The following is a 23,281-nucleotide window of genomic DNA, read 5'->3' as shown; positions in this document are numbered from 1 at the left end:
AATGGAATAAAAATGTCTGGATGACAGCACATGTTTTTACAGCATGGTTTACTGAATGTTTTAAGCTCACTGTTGAGACCTACTGTTCAGGAAAAAAGATTCCTTTCAAAATATTACTGCTCATTGACAATGTACCTGGTCACCCAAGAACTCTAACGAGATGTTTAAGAGATTCATGTTGTTTTCTTGCCTGCTACACAATATCTATTCTGTAGCTCATTGTTCTATGTATAATTTTGACTTTCAAGTCTTATTACTTAAGAAACATACTTTGTAAGCCTATAACTGCCATAAATAGTGATTCCTTTGATAAGTCTGGGCAAACTAAATTGAAAACCTTCTAGAAAGGATTCACCACTCTAAATGCCATTAAGAACATTTGCGATTTTTTGAGGAGGTCAACAGATTATTATTAGCAGGAGTTTAGAAGAAGAAGATTCCAATCCTGATGGATGACTTTGAGGTATTCAAGACTTCAGTGGAGAAAGTCACTGTAGATGTGTTAGAAATAACAAGAGAACTAGAATTAGAAGTGGAGCCTGTGGGAGGCCAAGGTGGGCAGATCACGAGGTGAGGAGATCGAGACCAGCCTGGCTAATACGGTGAAACCCCGACTCTACTAAAAATACAAAAAAATTAGCCGGGCGCGGTGGTGGGCGCCTGTAGTCCCAGCTACTCAGGAGGCTGAGGCAGGAGAATGGTGTGAACCTGGGAGGTGGAGCTTGCAGTGAGCTGAGATCACACCACTGCACTCCAGCCTGGGTGACAGAGTGAGACTCCATCTAAAAAAAAAAAAAAAAAAAAAAAAGAAGTGGAGCCTGAAGATGTGGCTTAATTGCTGCAATCTTGCAATCTCAAATCTCATGATCAAACTTGAATAGATGAGGAATTACTTATATGAATAAGCAAAGCAAGTGGGTTCTTGAGGTGTACAAAACCTTAGTTGATAAAGCAACAGGAAGGATTGAGAGCATTTATTCCAATTTTGCCAGAAGTTCTACTGTAGGTAAAATGCTATTAAACAGAATCACATGCTGCAGAGAAATCTTTTGTGAAAGGAAGAGTCAATCAATGGAGCAAACTTAATTTTTGTCCCATTTAAGAAATTGCCGGCCAGGTGCGGTGGCTTATGCCTGTAATCCTAGCGCTTTGGGAGGCCAAGGCGGGTGGATCACTTGAGGTCAGGAGTTCGACACCAGCCTGACCAACATGGTAAAACCCCATCTCTACTAAAAAAATACAAAATTAGCCGGGCCTGGTGGTGCATGCCTGTAATCCCAGCTACGTGGGAGGCTGAGGCAGGAGAATTGCTTGAATCCCGGGGGACGAGGTTTCAGTGAGCCGAGGTCACACCATTGCACTCCAGCCTGGGCAACAAGAGCGAAACTCTATCTCAAAACAAAACAAAACAGAAGCAAATTGCCACAGTCACCTAACCTTCAGCAACCACCACCCTGATCAGTCAGCAGCTATCCACACTGAAACAAGACCCTCCGCCAGCAAAATGACTACAATTTGCCAAAGGTTCAAATGATCATTAGCTTTTTATAGCATTAAATATTTTTAAACTAAGGTATATACTTTTTTAAGATATAATACTATCGCACACTTAAATAGGCTACAGTATAGCATAATTGTAACTTTTATATTCACTGGGAGACCAAAAAATCCATGTGCCTCTCTTTATTGTGATAGTCATTTTATTGCAGTGATCTGAAACCACATTCATAATAGTTCTAAGGTATGCCTATAAATAAAACATTGCTTATGAGAAAAAAATAACAAATAGTAATATTCCATAGACTCTTTTTGCTGAAATAACTTTAGCTGTGTGGTCCAAGTGTCCTGCTTTTACAGATGTGAATCACGGAGTTGTCTCCATTCTCCTGGGGCTGTGCAGCCAGATATTTTGAAGCCGAGAGGTGACCATGCTTCCAATCCAGTCTCTAGCAATATTTCCATGTACCATAGACAAATTAATTCTAGAGTGTAACTGCTGCATGAAATATATGTAGATCAGAAAGGGACCTCTGGAAGACACCTGGATCATTCTTCATTTACATCAATATTGGACCACAGTTAAATTAGTTAAGCCACATAAAGTGCTATCTAAATTTATTTTATAATTTTCCTTTGGAGTAACACCATTGAAAAGGGGCCTTGAAAAACAATGTTCCTTTGCATTGTTTTCTCCCTATCTACCTGGATAAAATATTTGCCAGCCTGGAAAAAGCTGACCAAAAATAGGGCTCTGATAATGCAGGGTCTTTTAATTAGATTTTTAAAGGACTGAAAATTAACGTGTCTTATGAATACTCTGAGAGGCAGCTTCTTCTTTTTGTTCCCTCACTTCACGCCACCCTCAGATGAAGGGGAGTTGAAGCTTAGTTCTGTGTCCTTACCTGCTCAGCACCACCTGCTCCTCACAGTTACACTTTCCTTTCTAGTCAGTGCTGTCAGTGATGTGTATCAGTTGGGGATTATTATTATTCTTTTCTTGGTGATGTTATTTTTCATATTTATTTCTATTCTGTAGAACATTTAAAAACATATATTGGTTTTCATGCTATTTTATGCTGTTTCAAAAGAGGGAATTGCTACCATTACCTTTTAAATGTCTGGTGTACAGTTTCATCTTGCTATCTGCCATGGTACCTAAAACAAAGCAGATTCTGAATGAACGAAGAAAGTTGATATCTTGATATCTTGTTTGTGAGTATGTCTGGTCACCTCCTAATTGAGTACCTTGTTTCTGGTGCTGCTATATTATAACTACCCTACAAATGTTCCTAAAGTAAAGAAAAATAGAAAAATAAACTGATTTTTAGGAGCTTTCTGTATCAATAGGACCTGAAATAATACACAGAAATAAATGCTTTGATTCTGAGCTGCCTTGTTATTAATGATACACAAATTAGATCCCAACTTTTTTGTTGTTGTTGTTGGGGAGACCGTCTCGCTCTGTCATCCAGGCTGGAGTGCAATGGTGCGATCTCGGCTCACTGCAACCTCTGCCTCCCGGGTTCAAGCCATTCTCCTGCCTCAGCCTCCTGGATAGCTGGGATTGCAGGTGCCTGCCACCACGCCTGGCTAATTTTTGTATTTTTAGTACAAATGAGGTTTCACCATGTTGGCCAGGCTGGTCTTGAACTCCTGATGTCAAGTGATCTGCCCACCTCGGCCTCCCAACGTTCTGGGATTACAGGTATGAGCCACTATGCCTGGCCCCAACTTTTTTTTTTTTTTGAAATGGAGTCTCACTCTGTCACCCAGGCTGGAGTGCAGTGGGACGATCTTGGCACCCTGCAACCTCTGCCTCCCAGGTTCAAGCGATTCACCTGCCTCAGCCTCCCGAGTAGCCGGGATTACAGGGCTCACCACCTCGCTAATTTTTGTATTTTTAGTAGAGACGGGGTTTTACCATGTTGCCCAGGCTGGCCTAGAACTCCTGACCTCAGGTGATCCACCAACTTCCCTTGGACTACCAAAGTGCTGGGGTTACAGGTGTGAGCCACCGTGCCTGGCTGGCCCCAACTTTTTAATCTTACAAATTCCCTTCTGTAAGTTGAAGAAAATATTTGCCTAAATCCCAATTGTTTAGATTCTTAATATAGATTATGCTTTCATTACATAAATGGTTTATCCAGCTTTGAAACTGTCAGGTCAAGAGCTTTGGGTATCAAGGAAGGTGTGGGAAAACTGGGAAAGACATTTCTCCGAACATCCGACTAAGCTGGTAGCCCTGTGGAGGTAGGAAGTGGGTAAGGGGGGATCCAGAATTCTGAAAGAGGTAATAGTGGTGTGGAGAGCAGGAATACTAAAAGTCACTGAAACTTGAGTTTAGAGATCAGCCTGGGATGATATTTATAAATGTATTGTTATTTTGGCTGTCAGGCATGTAAACATGCTTCCATGTTTAAGGAAGTTTCCATCCCTATGTTTTAAGGGATTCCCTTAGAGGAGCTCAGAGTTTGCTTTTGCAGCCTTTCTTAGGGCTAGGATGTGGGCACCCCATCTAGAAGCCACCAATCAAGTGAACGTGTCCCAGACATTGAAGCAGAAACTACAGTAGGAAAGTGGGACCAAGTTGAACCCATCCTGGGGGTGGAGGGAGTGGGGTAGACATGCTGGCAGTTTCCTTTAGAGCCCATGGCAGCACTTCTGGCAGTAGTCCTGATGTCCATTGTGTGGATGATGGAGTGAAAGCCACTGTCTCTGTGCTTAGTTGTGTTGGAAATGGTATCTTCAGTGAATTTGTTCTGCCCTGTGATTTTGGTTGGTGCTTATGTTAGGTGTCTATTGCTGCATAGCAAATTACCCCAACATTTGGCAGCTTAAAACGTTGAATATTCCCACCGTCCCTGTAGGTCAGGAACCTGGATGTGGCTTAGCTGGGTCCTCTGCTCAGGGTCTCTCTTGAGGCTGTAATTAAGGTGTCCTCTGGGGCTGCAGTCATCTCACGGCTGGACTGAGGGAAGCTCTGCTTCTGAGATTACTTTAGTGGCTGTTGTTGGCACATTTCAGTTCCTTTCAGGCTGTTGACTACTGAGGCCTCTCTCACTTCCCTGCCATGTGGGTCTCTCCATAGCACAGCTCACAACACGTGTGTGTGTGTGTGTGTGTGTGTGTGAGAGAGAGAGAGAGAGAGAGAGAGAGAGAGAGATAAAGAGAGAGACAGAGAGAGAGAGAGAGAAAGAGAGAGAGAGAGAGCTCCCGGAAAGGAGAGAGAAGTTTGGGGAAGCAAGCAAGAAGGTATAATGTTTCTATAACCTGATCTCAGAAGTGACCTTCCATCACTTTTGCTGTACTCAGTTCATTAGAAGTGGGGCACTAGGTCCAGGTCACTCTCAAAGGGAGGGGATTGCAGAAGGGTGTGAATACTGAGACAGGAGACATTTGTACTATTATTTACAGGCTGCCTACTGCAGTGGCCTTGCCCTCTTAGCCTCAAAGCCTGGTTCTGCCCCACCTCCCACCCTCTGATTCTGGAAGCAATTCAGTATTTTGGTAATAAATATTCCTTTCTGCTTGTAGTAAGAAGCCTTACTAATACAGATGGCTGCCCTTGAAGCTTTTCTCAGACCCCTGGGCCTTACCCCCTGCTATCCTTTTTAGTTTACATTTACTGTTTTTGAATGTAATTTGAGAAATGCAGGAAAGGAAAATGTAAATTTCACTTGTAGCGCTGTTACAAAGAGATAATTACCCTTAACAATTGACCATATTTATTTTTAGACTTTTCTGCTGTTTTTTTAATCCCTGAGATAATATTGTATATATAATTCTGTAACTTAATTGTCTTAATATCTTGTAAGAATGTTCCCTGTCAAAAAGCCCCTCCTTTTTAAAGTGTGTTGTTGAGTAAGTCAGGAGTGGCCTGGTCCTGGGGGAGGTGCTCAAGCTGGGCCGGAGTCCCGCTGCATTGTCTGTGAAAGAGGGGCTTGCTAAATGCAAAGTGAGGCATAATTGTTAAGGAGGCATATAACCTGCTTAGGTGAATAAGCTGCTCTGAGGGACATTAGCATGCTTGTTGTTGTCATAGTTCCTTTGTTCTGCTATAACAAAACCACCTTAGACTGGGCAACTCGTAAACAACAGAATTCATTGCTCTTGGATCTAGATGCTGGGAAGTCCAAGATTAAGGTGATAGCAGATTTGGCATCTGGTGAGGGCCTGTTTCTCATGGATAGTACCTACTTTTTGTGCTCACATGACAGAAGGGGCAAGGGAGCTTGTTGGAGCCCTCATGACTTAATCACTTACCAAATGCCTCTTAATACTATCATATGGGTGGGGTATTAGGTTCTAATACATGGATTTTGGGGGACACCAACATTCACACCACAGCAGTTGTACATAATGGGATGGAGTGGTAGTTGTTGTGATGGGTCATCTATTCTATTTTTTAATTTTTAATAAAAGTAGAGATGGGGTCTTACTATGTTGCCCAAACTGTTCTCAAACTCCTAGCTTCAAGCAGTCCTCCTGCCTTGGCCTCCGAGAGTGTTGGGATTACAGGGATGAGCCATCATGCCCAGCCAAGTCATCTTGTTTTTTGGTGGAGGGGGTTTCTCACTTTGTCACCCAGGCTGGAGTGCAGTAGTACAAACATGACTCACTGCAGCCTCAACCTCCTGGGCTCAAGTCATCCTCCTGCCTCAACCTCCTGTGTAGCTGGAATCATAGGCACCTGCTACCATGCCAAGCAAATTTTTTGATTTTTTGTAGAGACAGAGTCTCATTTTGTTGCCCAAGCTAGTCTTGAAATCCTAGGGTCAAGTGATCCTCCCATCTCAGCCTCCCAAAGTGCTGGGATTACAGGTGTGAACCACTGCGCCTGCCTCCAGGTTCCAAGTCATCTATTCTTGAATAGAAGCCTGGTTTGATTTTTTAAACTATAGTAACTCTAATTAATTCTACTTAATTGAAACTAAGACGACTTCCCTTTTTTTGAAAATCTCTACTCCCCCTTATTTTGCCCCTAATTCAAACTGTCTGTTTTCTAGTCAGTCTGAAGTAATGATTAGCTAATGATACAACATTTTATTTTCAGTTTTTACTTTTCTTTTTTTTTTTTTTTTTTGGAGACGGAGTCTCGCTCTGTCGCCCAGGCTGGAGTGCAGTGGCCGGATCTCAGCTCACTGCAAGCTCCGCCTCCCGGGTTCCCGCCATTCTCCTGCCTCAGCCTCCCGAGTAGCTGGGACTACAGGCGCCCGCCACCTCGCCCGGCTAGTTTTTTGTATTTTTTAGTAGAGACGGGGTTTCACTGTGTTAGCCAGGATGGTCTCGATCTCCTGACCTCGTGATCCGCCCGTCTCGGCCTTCCAAAGTGCTGGGATTACAGGCTTGAGCCACCGCGCCCGGCCAGTTTTTACTTTTCAAAAATGATTTTTAATTGTAGTAAACTACATGTGACCTAAAATCTATCTAACATCTTAATACACTTAATTTTAAGTGTATACAATAAACCCTTTTTAAAGTGTGTTCAGTAGTATTAAATACATTCCCACTGTGTGCAGCCAGTCTCCAAAACTCTTCATCTTGTAAAACTGAAACTCTATACCCATTCAGCAACAACTCCCGATACCCTCCTACCTTCAGCCCTTGGCCATCACCATTCTACTTTCTGCCTCTATGAATCTGATGTAAATGGAATCATACAATACACTTCCTTTTATGTCTAGCTTATTTCAATCAGCATAATACCTTCAAGGTTCATTCATTTTGTAATATGTACCAGAATTTCCTTCTTCTTAAAGGCTAAGATTCCATTGAATGTACATACACATTTTGTTCATCCTTTCATCCGTCAGTGGATGCTTGGGTTACTTCCACCTTTTGGCTATTGTGAATTTATTCTCATTTTTAAACGGGATGTTTTGTTCCATTTCAGGGTAAGAAGTTGCCTTATCATCTTGGGGATGATGCAGAGGAAGGGGAAGTTTCCGATGAGGACAGTGCAGATGAAATTGAAGACGAGTGCAAATTCAAGCTCCATTATGTAAGTTGCAGGCATGACCATATTTTTTATCCTTGATATGCTGTATTACAATGGAGTTCCAAGTTGCTACTGTGTTGGAGGCCTCACAATTACGGTGGCTGTGGTGTAGAAAGGATATTCATTGAAAATTACTTTGTTTGCTGGCACACAGACACTCAAATGTTTGTTGAATGAATGATTCAAGGATTCTTGTGTCTGAGTGTTGAAAGGAATTTTAGTGATTAATTCATTCAACCCTCTCTCCAGGAATCAATTTCCTATTACAGATTCAAAAATCAAATTGTGGTTGAAAAAGTTACTGTCTTTGGTAATAAAAGCTGGCTTTACTTTAGCGTTGCCTTCCCTACCTCATGCTAGCAGCCCCACCATGCTCCCTGTCAAGACTGGCTGGAGGAACCCCACCTGCATGTGGGCCTGCTTCTCTGGGATGCCCATCCCCTCTTTAAGAAAATATACCTTGAATCAGAGGGATTTCCAAGCCCTTCCAGACATCGACCTCTTGGCTAAATCTTTAATTTGCCAAGTCTTCAATAAAGTGGCATAGAATAGTATGTTACTTGCTTGGTGCGTCAGCCCCCTTTTCTAGATGAAGGAGCCTCCTTTGTAGAAAAGCATCATTGAGGCCGGGTGCAGTGGCTCACGCCTGTAATTCTAGCACTTTGGGAGGCCGAGGCGGGCAGATCATAAGGTCAGGAGATCGAGACCATCCTGGCTAACATGGTGAAACCCCATCTCTATTAAAAATACAAAAAAATTAGCCAGACGTGGTGGTGGGCGCCTGTAGTCCCAGCTACTCGGGAGGCTGAGGTGGGAGAATGACGTGAACCCGGGAGGAGGAGTTTGCAGTGAGCCAGGATTACGCCACTGCACTCCAGCCTGAGTGACAGAGCGAGACTCCGTCTCAAAAAAAAGAAAAAAAGAAAAGAAAAGCATCATTTAGCTAGGTGATCCAAGGGCAATTCAAACCTGAGGGAAATATAAGACTTAAAAAGGTGCCTCATTGCTCCTTTCTATAACTCATGTGATTGCTAGAATCACACAGCAACCTGAGAGTAGCACACGCTGATGATAGTTTGGTATAGAATTTTATTTCTACAGAAAAGGTTAATCCTCTAGACATCAGGACTATGATTCTGCCCTCTAAAAAGAGAAAAAAAAAAAAAAAAACCGAGAAATTTTGTATACATTCTTGTAGTTTACACCATTGCCCTGAATTCAGTTACTACATTGTTAACAACAGTCCAACTCTTCAGATAATTCTGTGATGCCTTTCCTGTGGTTGTGAAAATGAGCTGGCATTATTTTCAAAGGGGACAAGAGTTTAATGACAGCTGAAGTCTCAGTAGACACTTCTTTCTTGGCTTTAATGCCCTTTAAATGGGCTAAATGGAGAAGATTCAGCTTGAAGTGAAAAGGAAAAGTTACCATCTGTATTCTTCTCTTGCCTTTTAATAGTTTATGTTAGCAGAATTAAATACCATTAATTAATAGGGCTATGGTTACAGAAAATCTCAATAGATTTACGTGTTTGAAAACTATGCTATGTCATTATACAGTTAATATTTTAAATAGTTGCTTTTTTCTCTTCTAGGTATTTATTTTTTATAGTTATTTATGATTATGGATAATTTAGCCTTAGTTTTTAGCATTACTTTATAAACCAGATTTTTGTCTCTGATTTTTATCATTTTGCATCTTGTTTTCTAGATCTCTTGGTTGCCAGCCGTAGTGTAGATCTATCATTATTCACTTAGCTATTTCATTTTTCTTCTCCAGTGAGCTCTCCAACTTCCTAAGTTTAATATATGTGATTATGCAAAAATAGTAAGCTGTAGTCTTATGGGAACAAATAAATAATTTCACCTGTGAAGTATCCAACTAGATTCCTCTTTTCTTTACTAAGAGTAGTTGATTTCTGGACACTCACATCAGGAGATGCTTTAGAACGTGATTCCGTGGAGTTAGATGTGATCTTTCATTTGGATTCTTTGGTGTGGCCCTAAGTGAAAGTAGAACACCTTAACTGTAAGTTTACAGGCATCTCTTTGTTATGTTTTAGAAGAGAAAATAAATAAATCAACATTGAAGAAATATTGGAGAAATATTTCAAATTGTTTTTTGCTATTTTTGAGCTCTTCTGAGAAAAGGCAATGCTGTGTTTAGAAAACCAAAGTGTTATCTTGTAATCAGACCGTTTATAATCCTATTGTTGGCAGAGGGCTCAAATGCCCTATCTGACTGGGGAATTTATAATAAATTCCCTGATAAACTGAATATCTGAAAATATTTCTGCAAAAGAGGGTGTACTTTGGATAGTTTATGTGAACCAATAATTAATCTGAGAGGAAGCTTTTAACCTCAGTTTTAAGTTGAGAGAATGTGGTTAGATTTATAAGTTATATCTGAATTATTGCAATGAATACACATTTTAACTTTGCATTCATTTACACTGGAACGCCAACTCTCATGAGGTCATATAAGATTCATTTGCACATTCAATAAACTTTTATTAAACATCTCCTGTTGGACATGTGCTCGTCATGTTGTAGGTACTGGATGATATATCAGTAACAAAATAGACAAAAATCATTGCCTTCGTGAAGTTTACACATCATTGGGAGAGGATGAGGATAGACAAGAAACAAGACAAATAAGTAAAATATATAGTGTACTAGACAGTGATCAGTGCTAAAGGAAAGAAGGGTGTGTGTGTCTGTGTGCGTGTGTGCACACTTATGCTGTGTATATGTAAGGGATCCATTGAAGTTTTAGATGGGATGTCCAGGAAAGGCCTCACAGGGAAGATGCATTTGAACAAAGGCCTGAAAGAAGTGAAGAGTTAGTCATGCTGATACCTGAGGAGGAATGTTCCAGGCAGAAAGAACCCCAAGTGCAAAGGCCAGAAGCGGGATTTGAGGCTCTCCCAGTGCCACCCTGGAGTTAGAAGCAGAACAGGAGGACAAGACTCCTGTTACTTTTAAGCAAGCAGTTTAAGCCATACTGTGGCTCCAGCCATAGAGAAAATCTGGCTTATAATGGGTAAGCCACAAGGTAAAGCCAGTGTGTTCGGTGACCCAAGAATCATACAACGCAGAGACACAGAGGACGACTTCCTCTCAACCAGAGTAGTAATCTAACAGATTTGATTCTGTGAGGCGAAGTCACCATTATTCATCTTTATGGATCTTCTACTGTCAGCGTGCTCTACACACTTTCCACCTCTGTATTTCAACTTCATTAATTTTTTTCTGCTTCTGATGAGTTATGCAGTATCTTTTTTCTTGTGTTCTCTAAATCTGTTTAGCCAGATTCTCGGGCATAAACATTAGCTCTATATCTCCTACATAAAGCTCATCCCATAAACACCAAGCCTTCCAGCAAGTTCTAAAGGAGTCCTAGTGCAGTGACATGTAGCAATTTTTGTCTTACACTCTAAAACCATTATTCACACTGCATGTGTATATCTCTCACTAAACATTTTAATCATTTTCCTCCCTCATCTTTTTTCCTAAGTCATTCCTTTTATGCTTTGAGCTGTCCTAAGAAGGACACTCAAAGACAGAATGACTTACCTCTTGAGGTTGCAAGGTCTTGCTATTGGAAAGCGTTCATTGGGTCAAAAAGCCCAGGTGCTGGGCATACTAGTACATCCTGGCAACAAGAGGTAGGGAATGATAAAGGTGACTTGGAATCTCCCTGGAAGATCCTAGTTGTTTCTAATACATGGATATGACTGGTCCTTGAACAGAAGAATGTGTTGTTAAGTGAGCTACAGGAGCAGGCAGGTGACGGTAGAGGACAGGAGTAAACACACAGGCTTGAATGGCTGAGAAGCAGCTGTTCTTCAGCTGAGACCTTCAGGTCTTACAGCTTGGAAAGCAGTGAGGCACTCAGAAAAGCCAGCAATATATTATTCTTCCCATCTTTGGACTTTAGCCAAAGGAAAAAAAAATTGGGGGGATGTTGAAATACTTCAGTTTTTAGTTTTTTCCCTCCCTTTTTTTTTTTTTTAAAGCAAAGCAAAGGTCCTCAACTTTTTTGCAGTTTTGTTTTGTTGTTTTTTTAAAGCAAAGGTCCTCAACTTGGGCCACGCATTGGTATGATGGGTAGCTTTCAAAAACCCCAGTGTCTGGGTCTTGGCCCAGGGATTCTACTACATGGGTCTGGGGCATGGCCTGGGATTTCTGAGCACTCCACTGGTGCTGGGAATGTGTAGTGCAGGTAGAGCCCACTATTTGGAGGGTCCCTTTCAAGGAGCAGCACCCAATTTCTCCCCTTTCCTGGATCTTTCCAGTCTGGAATGATGGTCGTGGTTTGGGGCATCCTTCTGAGTATTCAGCAATGATTTAGCTTCATGCTGGAGACAAAATGAGAATGTGTTTAATGTATTTACTTGTGGTAGAGGGATTCCTGGATCAGATTTATCTCTCAAAAAAGGACATAGAGAACTCTGATTACTTCTCTGGTGGAAACTACCCACCATATGAAATGACTGCTCTCTCCTGGCCCCCAGCTGCAGCGTCCTTCCTCGCCCACTGGCCCAGAGAACAAAAGACCAAGATACCTATGGCCTTCAGCTGTGGTCCCTGCTGCAGCTGCATGGTGCCTGGTAGGTCTTGAGGTCAAGTGTCTGTCTTAGCTTCCTTTCAGTAGTGCTATTAGATTCCAGGGCCGAATGATAATATATTAATGAAACCTCAGCCACACATTTATTTGTTCTTCACAGCTGTCAATTTTCTTGTGCTGTAAATCACAGAGAAGAAAAAGATCAAAAAGGCAGAGATATGATTCCTTTAGCAGCTCCCAGTGTTTGGAGGATGTGAAGTAAATAATCATAGCCTTTGTGTTAAGCATTCATTATTTTACCAGCTCTGGGTCGGCTTTGGCTTTGTATTTTGAGCCTTGTCTTGCTGACAGTGAAAGTGACTTGGTGTCATGGCCACAGATCTTCTCCTTACTTTAAGTCTCTGCCTCTTTGTGAGGCCCTGAGTGAGGGAAGGAAATGGATGCTCATTTGGAGCATTCTGTATGACACTGGATACCCTAGGTGCTCTTACATGCTTTCTTTTTTTTTGTCCTCTCAACAAATGCACACTCCATTGGGCCCTGGGCCTTGATCAAATGCGTTGGGGCTTAGAGATGTGGAGTTCTTTTCTTGGATTTGCTTTTGACCTTTAGTGAAATTGTTTTTCCCAGAGGGATTGTGATGATGTATTTCCCTGGTTTCATGATAGAAATAATGGCTTTTTAAAATATGAACCTGTATGTGGTTACTTTGACTCAAGAATTTCTCTTTTTCTGTAACAATGTAAGAGGGATGGCTGCCACATTGTATGGAAAAATAGACACAATCTTGAATGGGAAGTCTTAGGAGGTTCGAGCTGCAATTCAGCCATTTTCATAGGCATGTGTGTTTGGTTAAGTGGTTGAACCTTTCTGCCTGTGTCATTACGAGAAAGAATTGGCTAACCTAGTGTTTGCCTTAAATGGGGTTCAGCAGCTCAAATGAAGTATCTTTACATGACAGTGCTTTGGAAGCCTTAGTACAATACAGTCTCCCCCTTATTTGTGGGTTTGCTTCCTGCAGTCAATCATGGCCCAAAATATTGAATGAAAAATTCTATGAATAAGCAATTTGTAAGTTGTGAATTGTGTACCATTCTGAGAAGTGTGATGAAATCTTGCACTGTCTACTCCACCCCACCTGGGATGTGAATCATCCCTTTGTCCAGTGTATCCAACCATTACTATGTGGGAAAAAAACATAGCATACATAGGGGTCTGGAATATCCATTGCTTTCAGCATCCAATGAGGATTTTTTGATGTATCTCCCATGCATAAAGGGGGCCTACTGGGTACAATCTTAGTTGCTTTTTCTGTATTTCCCTGTGGCTCTTCTCTCCTTGCTCATATGATTACTGGTTCTTTTGATACTTTTTGTTTTCTCCATGCTTTTCCTCACATTGAAATGCTGTCCCCCTACTCTTTGCCAGATGATCAGCTCTTAGTCATGACAGTGGGTTGATTTGTAGTCACTGAAAGATAGGTTCAAGTCTTAACGCCTGGTACCTGTGTATGTGAGCTTATTTGGAAAAAAGGGTCTTTGCAGATATAATTAAGTTAAGGACTTCAAGATAATATAATCCTGGGTTAACCATGTAGGCCCTAAATCCAGTGATAAGTGTCCTCATAAGAAGAGAAGACACAAACAGATGGATGAGACATGCATGAGAAGACCATATAAAGACAGAGGCAGAAATTGGAGTGATACTGCCACAAGCCGAGGAATACATGGGGCTATCCTAAGCTGGAAGAGACAAGGAAGGATCCTCCCCTAGAGCTTTCAGAGGGAGTGTAGCCCTGCCAACACCTAAATTTCATACTTCTGGCCTCCAGATGTGTGAGAAAATAAGTACATTTCTATTGTTTTAAGATACCAAGTTTGTAGTAGTTTGTTATATTGGTCACAGGAAACTTTACTTTATTTTATTATTATTTTTTAGAGACAGGGCTTTGCTCTGTGGCCCAGGCTGGAGTGAAGTGGCATGATCATAGCTTACTGCTGCCTCAAACTCTTGGGCTCACGGGATCCTTCCACCTCAGCCTCCCAAGTAGCTAGGACTACAGGTGTGTGCCACCATGCCCAGCTAATTTTGTAAATTTTTGTAGAGACAGGGTCTCACTATATTGCCCAGGCTGTTCTCAAACTCCTGGGCTCAAGCGATCCTCCCAGTTTGGTCTCCCAAAGTGCTGGGATTACAGACACATGAGCCATGGCACCCAGCCAAGTCACAGGAAACTAATATACTCATCTTTTAAGGCTTGACTCAGGTTTCTTCTGCTCCTGGAAGTGTCCCCTGATTCCCCTAGGCTGGACAAGGTGCGCCTCCTCTGTGTGCATATGCTACCCCTCACACCTGTCACTCTACTTGTTCCTGCTTGTGTAATTATCCAGGGATGTGTTGGTCTTCTCCATGACACTGAGGGCTCTGTGACAGTGGGTGGTATTCCTCTTTAATACTTCTCACCTGGCACAGCAGACGCTCAATACATGTTTTTTTTTTTTTTTTGTTATATATACAAAATGAGTTTTGTCCCCAAATTATCTCTCAACTTTGTTAACTACCCCCAGCACATTATCCTAGGCACTCAGTACCTGCAGTGGGGCCCAGTGTGCCTGATGTTTCATCTGCAGACACACTTCCTCTTTTGGCACACGCTGCCAGATTAATATTGTTTCTAGAGTTGCTACACAAGGACTTGTTCACTCAGACTCTCTTAGCAGCGCCATACCTCTTGCTTTCAAGTCCCTCCACTCTCCAAAGTTCTTTACCTGCCACTACCGTACCCTATGAACTCTAAGAAAACTCATGTGTTCTTTGCATTTACAGAACATTCTTAATTCATGTAAATCCTTTGCTAGAACTGTGGTTGGCAGGAAAGACCTTCTTTCCATCACTGTTGAAATCTCAGTTACATTGAGAGCTCCGATCGATTCCCACCTCTTTTTTGGGGCCTTCTCAGTCACTCAGGCAGTAATGCTGTGTTCCTTATCAGAAACTCTGTTGTATTGGTTGTCTGTGCTTTTGTAGGCATCTTTGTAGACCAGGGTAGAATATTTGGGGATATGTCTTTTCTAGCATGACAGGAGGGTGTTCCCTTATGGTGTTAGAGCCAACTCTTTTTCATCCTTGCATCTCCTTCTGGACCTAGAGGTCTCCAGGGAAGTGGAGTGCCTCGTTAATTGGGCTTGTTAAAGATATTAATGCATGTGATAGTGATACAGGGAAATTCAATAACCTATCCTGGTGTAGAGTTTTGAAATTTTTCCTTAGGGCATTTATAATTGCTTTTGTTCTTACAGGATTTTGTGAAAATGAATGCATTATTGGAAAGCTACCCATTATGCAGAGTTGACATATAATGACCTCTTAGAAACAGATTTGCCAATGAAAGAACAGCCTTAAATTTTTGGTGAAGAATGTGGGAATTGTTCTTGTCAAGGAGTACCCCTTTCCTCCCTTTGGGTGGGTTGTTCTTCAGCAAGTGGTGGAAGAATTTAGGGAAAGGTATTGGAAACAGGGAGAGGTAGGCGCACTGGAAGAGCAGAAGAGCTGTGAACGGAGGCTGGGGCCATTGGTTTCAAGCAGAACAAGTGGCCGAAAAGCTGTGCTAAGTAGGGCTTTGAGAGAATCTATATCCCATGATCACCTCAAAATTCTGTGAGTCATCAGCTGGACAGGTCGTAGCTCTGATATCCAAACCCCTTGAAGTTCGTTGTGATCTTAAGTTAATTGTAATGACAAATCATGGCTGAGGTAATTATTGAGGTTCCCCCAACTATACAGTGGGATTGGAAATAGGCAGGAAATGTATCTCACAATAATCCTCAACTCTGGAAATTTCCATAGCATTCTTTTCTCCTCAGTGAAAAAGGTAGTTTTATTTTAATAGCATATTTTTGTTCTAATTTACTTATGTAGGTTTAGAAAACTTAGTTTCCAAAAACTTTCCCTGGGCTTTTATCTGTTAAAAGCATCAAATAGCATAAGCATAGTGGGAAGGGCTTTGGAGTCCTGAGTTTGAATCCTGCTTCAGTTATTTGCTAGCTATGTAACCTTGAGCAATTTACTTGATTTCTCTCTAAGCATCGGATTCCATATCACTGAAATGGAAATGATAATAATACTTATAAGGTTCCTGAGGATTGAATGCAGTCACATGAAGAGTAGCTGGCAGAGAATTAGTTCTTAATAAATAGTAATCCTTATTATTATAGGATTTGTGGAGGAGGGAAGACCGAGATGGTACAATGAGCTTGAGCTTAATTACTTACAAGTAATTGAGAGACAGTGAAATTACAGAAGCAACTGTGGTATATTCTAATTCAATGTGTTTCTTAAGGAAATCATTTGTATTACTTAATTCTTTGCAGAATAATGGGACCACTGAGCATCAGGTGGAATCTTTCATAAGGAAAAAACTGGAGTCACTGTTAAAAGAATCTCAAATTCGAGATAAAGAAGATCCTGATAGTTTCACAGTGAGGGCACTATTGAAGGCCACGCATGAAGGCTTAAATGCACACCTGAAGCAGGTATCTGATTCCCCCTCGTATTTATCCTTCAACAGGAAAAAGAAAGCATCTCATACGTTGTTTCTAATCATTTGTGAAATGCTCCTCCAACTTCTTCTATTTCTGTCCTCATTTTGCTTGAGAAATGAACATCTCCTATTGCAAAATGATATGAGAAATAGTTAAAAGTGGATTGGGTGGAGGTAGAAATGACTCAAATACTGCTCCACTTGGACCCTCAGGACCAAGCCGAGTGTTTTCAGAATCATCTTCCCAATGCATGCTCAGGTGAGGGAAGAAGTTCCAGGCCCCTGTGTCCCTTGCCCTCCCACCTCTCCACATTCATTAGATGTCTGCCTTCCCTGCTACTACCACCTGTCTTCCAGGGCTGACGGCTCCTCAGGCAGAAGGAAGATCATATGGGGGCGATCGCCCTTGGATCCTAAGTGATCACTCTGCATTGATGGTTGCCCTCTGGACCCTACACGAGTCTAGCCATCCAACTGCTAGGCTGTTCCTCAGGCCCATTTAGTTTCTAAACATAGAAATCCTAATTCAAAATGGCTTCAATGATGAAGAAGATGTTGGGTTTGGTAAGCAGCAAATTTATTTGCAGAATGGCCTATGGGGTGGGTTTAATCCAGAGGCTCGGTGGTGTCATCGTAGATCTATCTTTTTGCTCTACCTATCATGCTATCAGTGTCATCTCAAGTCTAGTTCTCCTGTCCATCAACTGTCCATGATAGTTGTGAGATGACTGCCAACAGGCCCATGAGCTACGTGTTTCTTGGTCCATATCCAGAGAGATTGAGACAGCATATTCGCCCCAACTAACAAACGAGAGTTGCCTAGTTCATGTGCCTATCCCTAAAGTAATCACAGTGGCCATGGGTAAGCGTCCTTCCTGAAACAGTACTTGGCCAGAGTATAGGATCATAATAGCTTGCTAATGCCAGTGAGAACTTACCTCTGAAACTCTTGTCAAGGTTATCTCCTCTCAAACTGCATGTTAGAGGGGCAGATGGAATACTGGGGAGACAACCAAAAGGTCAATTACAGCATTACTGCCCTTATAGTTTATCATATAATTCTGGATTTTCTTAATAATTTCTATAAATAGTAACAATCTTCTCACCCTCCTCGCCTCCAGCCATTTATTTTCAACACCAGAAGTACCTGTAAGATCAGACTTGTTTAGCCTATCTTGATTCTGCTTCTTGTCCTTAGTGAACTCTCATTGGCTTATCTGGGCCAGTTACTTTTTTTATGCGTTTGGAGAAGTCTTTGCCCCATCCTAGATTATCTAATTGGAAATGCAAACCATAAGGCTTGGATATTCTGGAAGAAATAAATTAAGCCCCCTCTCTTCTGCTATTCATTAAAGAGATCCTAATGACAATTTCTCCATCAGGTAAAATGGTAAGAGAACCGAAAATTTTAGAGAGGTAGTGTAGCAAAACTCATCTTCTTTTTACTTATTTTTGAGGTTTTTTAACACTGCTGTGTTTTTAAAATATGGTTTTAGTTCACTGGGCAAGCAAAGGGAAGTTACTGTTGAGACGAGTCCATCTGTACCAGACACATATGTCGGTTGAAATCCAAAGCTGAGAATGTGCTGAGTGTGGCTCTGGGCAGCACGTCACTCCAGCTTCTACTTTTCTGGACCGTCAATCAACAGTGCAGAATTCATTTCTATTTGTGCTGTCTTTTTCCTGCGGAACCCTGAAGAAAAGTAAAAATGAAATTCACCTTCAGGCTGGAAGAACTTAATAGTCACAGGAAATGGTTCTTAAGAGTTCTGGAATCTGCTGCTTTCTTTATATCTGAACTACTGCTGCCTGGATAACCTTAACAAGTTCCCAAGCTCTCAGCTGGCTGCTTAATGTCTCATTCACACCACTGCCATAGTGATAGTTCAGAAATGTGCATCGGGTCATGTCATTCTCCTGTTTTCAACCATCTCAGGGATCCTCATAGTTTGGAGGATAAAGCTCGGATTCAGAGATAATAGCCCATAAGATCCTTCCTTCCTGTTCTGGCTCCTAGCGGTGACACGCACAGAGTGTGCATGTGTATAAGTCCACACGTGCATACCTCCACTTTCCACATTTCCTGGCACCGTGCTCTTACCACATGGCTTTCGTTTTGACTGTTTTCTTGGCCATAGTACACTTGCTCTTCCCCATTTTACGTAGATAACTTGTACTCATCTTTAGGCTTCAGCTTTTGTATCATGTCCCCTTGGAAGTTCTTAATCCTCAAATACAGTAGATGGTCTCCCTCTGCCATCTCACAGTGCCCTAAGCTTTCCCCATTATAGTCTTATGACAGTGTATTGTAATCATTTGTCTCTACTATTAGACTGCAAGCCCAATAGGGGCAGAGTCTGCATCTCTTTTGTTTGCTCTTGTCCTTATATACATGCCAAGTTCCTAGGACAATGTCTTACTCATTAGATCAGTGAAAGATGTGCCGATGCTCAGGGAGAGGTCCAAGTTGGTGATAGGTATTTGTAGATATCTATTTCCTACATAAAGAGCATGATAATGGGATAGAAAATGTTGGGGAAGTGGAAGGAAGCCAGAGAGAGGACTTGTAACTAGACAGAATCCTGTTTTATCACCAACGAGCTTTGTAACTTTGGGAATATAATCTAACTTGTCTGTATTTCTGCTTTCCTTTTCTGTAAAATTGGGATTTTAATCATACTTATTTCCAGGGTTGGTTACATATATTCTCATTTACTATGAGAATATATGTAATGTAATTAACATTATCCTTAGGGTATAGTAGGTGCCTACTAAATAGTGTGACCATATACCTCAATTTGCCTGTGACAGCCATGCTTTATACCTGTTGTCCCAGCATAATTATTAAAAGTATCCCATTTTATTCTTAAAAGGTCCTGTTTTGGACAATAAATGGCATGGGCCCCCTACCAATAGATGGGTTACTAGAAATAGAAAGGAACTCACAGATTAATTGGTTCATTTCACAGATTTAAAAAAAAACAGACCAAAAGAAGAGGCTTTCTAAAGGACATGTAGCTATTTGGTGGCAGAACTGGGTCTTCTAACTTGGAGACCAGTGCTACGTCTATGACCACATCTGGCTGCCTTCTTAATTCCACAGTTTTGGCCGGGCGCGGTGGCTCAAGCCTGTAATCCCAGCACTTTTGGGAGGCCGAGACGGGCGGATCACGAGGTCAGGAGATCGAGACCATCCTGGCTAACATGGTGAAACCCCGTCTCTACTTAAAAAAAAATACAAAAAACTAGATGGGCATGGTGGCAGGCGCCTGTAGTCCCAGCTACTCGGGAGGCTGAGGCAGGAGAATGGCGTAAACCCAGGAGGCGGAGCTTGCAGTGAGCTGAGATCTGGCCACTGCAGTCCAGCCTGGGCGACAGAGCGAGACTCCGTCTCAAAAAAATAAATAAATAAATAAAAATCCACAGTTTTTGAACAGTTAATGATCTGCATTGATAGATCTCCAAAAGCAATACACATACATGAATCAGTTAACAGTTACCTAACATCAGTCACCTTGTAAACCCCTCACCATGACTCCTCCAGCATTTTTTGAACTGCTCTTTCCCCAACCAGTTCTTGGACTTCACCCAACCTCTTCCCACCTCTACTTGCATCTTTGATTAGCATCTATGGGCATATACAGATGCCCTTCCCAACCTTTTGGCTTTAACTGTTTTTGCTCACCCACATTTGTTCCATTTATGTGGTCACCTGTTTCTCCTCTGTTTAGCTGGAGTCCTGGTCAAGTAGGGCCTACTGGTCTCTCCTTATACCATGTTATTAGTATTGAACCACCTAACATATTTTTAGGGATGACAAATGAATAAGAGTTTAAACCCTCTTAGCAGGTGGCCTTTTGTTCCCTAATGAGACATAGGCTCCAGGAAAGAGAGTTGGCCTAGAATCTCTAACTGGAAAATTAACCTATGTGAGGAAAAATCCAGAGGCTACAATACCTCTTTCCAGTGCTCATCACAGAGAGAATTATTTCAGTGAACAGATACACTTCGCTTGGTTTACTTTAAACAAACAAAAACAATCTTATTATCTCATAGATATCCTTGGATTTTATTTATTTATAATGTTTTAAATTCCCACATAGCACTGTTTAGTCAATGTGATCCACTTTCTTTATTCAATAGAATTGGCTGCTAATGTCTTTTGGTCATTTTCCAAAACTGAATCCCCACTTAACTGAAAATGACTTAACCCCACTCAGAACATTTAAAAGAACACATCCTGTGCTGTGGAGAGCCTGGTGAACAGGCGCCATGAGGGCCAGCACACCTGCACACTGCTGAGAGCCCTTGACCTTAGCTTTGGGAAGGTACAGGCAGCTGCTGCGTCCTGGCTGGTATCCATCTCTCTGTGCCAATATTTCCCTTTCCAAGTCAGGCAGAGCCACCTTTGTGGTAGTGGAGTGTGGAGCAGGAGGAAATGAGTGGAGTCTGCTTGTTTCTCACCTAGAGGCAAACAGAAGAGAAGAGAGGGCCCCCTTGCCATTCCACCAGAACTAAGGAAAAAGACAAAAGCAAAGAAGATAAATAGTTATATTGTGCCTTTGTTTACTCAGAGTCCAGATGTAAAGGAAAGTGGAAAGAAATCACATGGACGATCGCTCATGACCAACTTCGGAAAACATAAGGTATGAATTAAGAGTAATAAATATGCATAATTCAGTTAATTTAAAGATTCTGGAAGGTAACAGGAGAATATCATCATGACCTTGGAATAACTGAAGATTTCTTAAACAGGACATCAGTAAAGGGAAAGACTGATATTTAAACTACTTTAAAAGTTAAGAACTTCTACACATCAACAGTATCAAAAAGCAAGTTACATATTGGGAAATAATATTTTGAATACATATATCCAATAATATATCCCAAAAAACTGTATTTAACATCTTAAATACACATATCCAATGCATAATAAATATGTGTTACTAAAACTGGGGTGTGTATTATATATTCTATCCTGAATTGATAAATAGCTTCTATAAATAAATAAAAAGAGAGGCACCCTAATTTCTAAAAGATGGGCAAAACCCTTAAACAGGCACTTCACAGAAGAAGATATCCAAATTGCTGATAAAGAAAAGGGATTCACCTATCAGTCATCTGGGAAACACAATTTAAATGACTATGTGATTCCATATACACCCACCACAACAGATAATATTAAAAGACGGCAAGAACCAAATGTTAGTGAGGACAAAGAACTTGAATTCTCATACACTGCTTATGGTTGTGCACATTTGTGCAACTACTTTGGCCCACTATTTCACAGTATCTGACTACGTACTATGACTTAGCAGTTCTATTGTTAGGTATATGTCAAAAGACAGAAATAGGCCAGGTGCGGTGGCTCATGCCTATAATCCCAGCACTTTGGGAGGCCAAGGTGGGTGGATTACCTGAGGTCAGGTGTTCAAAACCAGCTTAGCCAACATGGCCAAACCCCGTCTCTACTAAAAATACAAAAATTAGCCAGATATGGTGGTGTGTGCCTGTAATCCCAGCTACTCGGGAGGCCAAAGCTCCAGAATTGCTTGAACCCAGGAGGCAGAGGTTGCAGTGAGGCGAGATTGCGCCACTGCACTGCAGCCTGGGCAACAAGAGTGAAACTCCATCTACAAAAGAAAAAAAAGACAGAAATAACAATATTTATATTGAGATTGGTAATAGTACAAAGAGGAAAAAGTACAAATGTCCATTGATAATAGAATGAATAAAAATTGTGGTGTATTCACATAAGAGAATAGTTAACAACTAAGAAAATGACAAAATTACAACTATATGCAATAATATGATGATCTTTATAAACATGATGTTGAGCAAAATAAACCAGACCCAAGAGAGTACATACAGTTTGATTCCATTGATATTAAATTCAAAACCAGGCAAAAGAAACCCTATAGAGTAGACATCAGAATAGTTATTACCTCCACAGAGAAAGGAATGACAGGGTTGGAAGATCAGAAGGCTTTTGGGAGACAGATAATATTCTATTTCATCATATGTGTGGTTGATTTGTGAAAGACATCAACCTGTACACTTATGACCAGTGTGCTGTCCTAACTGTATGTTATACTTCAATAAAATTAAAAAAAGTTACACTAACTGGTGTCTTCTGGACAGATTAGCTGTTTGACAGTAAAACTTACATAAGAATTCGATTATTAGATGGTGAACTTTACTTTATACATGAGGTTTCTGTAAGGCCGTTTCTTCTACTTTAAGGAATGTCATATATAGAATTTCCTGCCCATCAGTGAGATAATTTATTAGTAGACTAGTCAGATTAGTCATTGTCACAAAATATTGAAAACAACCAAAATATTCACCCCCAAAGAGTGTGTAAGTAATCTGTGAGTCATTCACATAATGGACAATTATGCGGCCATTAAAATATGATCCCTTGGAAGAACTCAACATGTGAAACATTAAATGAAAAAGTAAGGTGAGAAGTTGATTCTATGGTACGATAACCATGAAAAGATGTGTCAAAACTAGATGTCCAGAAAGTATATCACCCTTTGAATGTTATTATCTGTCATTGGTGATTCATTTATTATTTCTAATTTTTGCATTTTATAGTAAAAATGATGCTTAAAAAGACATTTATTATTGTATAACTCAAATTACTATGTGGAATTAGAGAGCATTTCACT

At 41.1% G+C, this 23,281-nt stretch overlaps 1 protein-coding gene across 1 annotated transcript in view; it reads left to right on the top strand.

The window, feature by feature from the left end:
• Positions 1–23,281, top strand: part of LOC105488580 (phospholipase C eta 1) — a 182,573-nt gene that overhangs the window by 136,666 nt on the left and 22,626 nt on the right. Inside the window, exons 11-13 of the mRNA XM_071091121.1 lie at positions 7,394–7,501; positions 16,438–16,599; positions 21,182–21,253. Coding sequence (XP_070947222.1) covers positions 7,394–7,501; positions 16,438–16,599; positions 21,182–21,253 — 342 coding nt within the window. The remainder of the gene's footprint in view (positions 1–7,393; positions 7,502–16,437; positions 16,600–21,181; positions 21,254–23,281) is intronic.

Source organism: Macaca nemestrina, chromosome 2, assembly GCF_043159975.1.
Source record: "Macaca nemestrina isolate mMacNem1 chromosome 2, mMacNem.hap1, whole genome shotgun sequence".
Taxonomy (NCBI): Eukaryota; Metazoa; Chordata; class Mammalia; order Primates; family Cercopithecidae; genus Macaca; species Macaca nemestrina.
The sequence above is the reverse complement of the archived record's forward strand: the minus strand, read 5'-3'. Positions and strand labels throughout refer to the sequence as shown.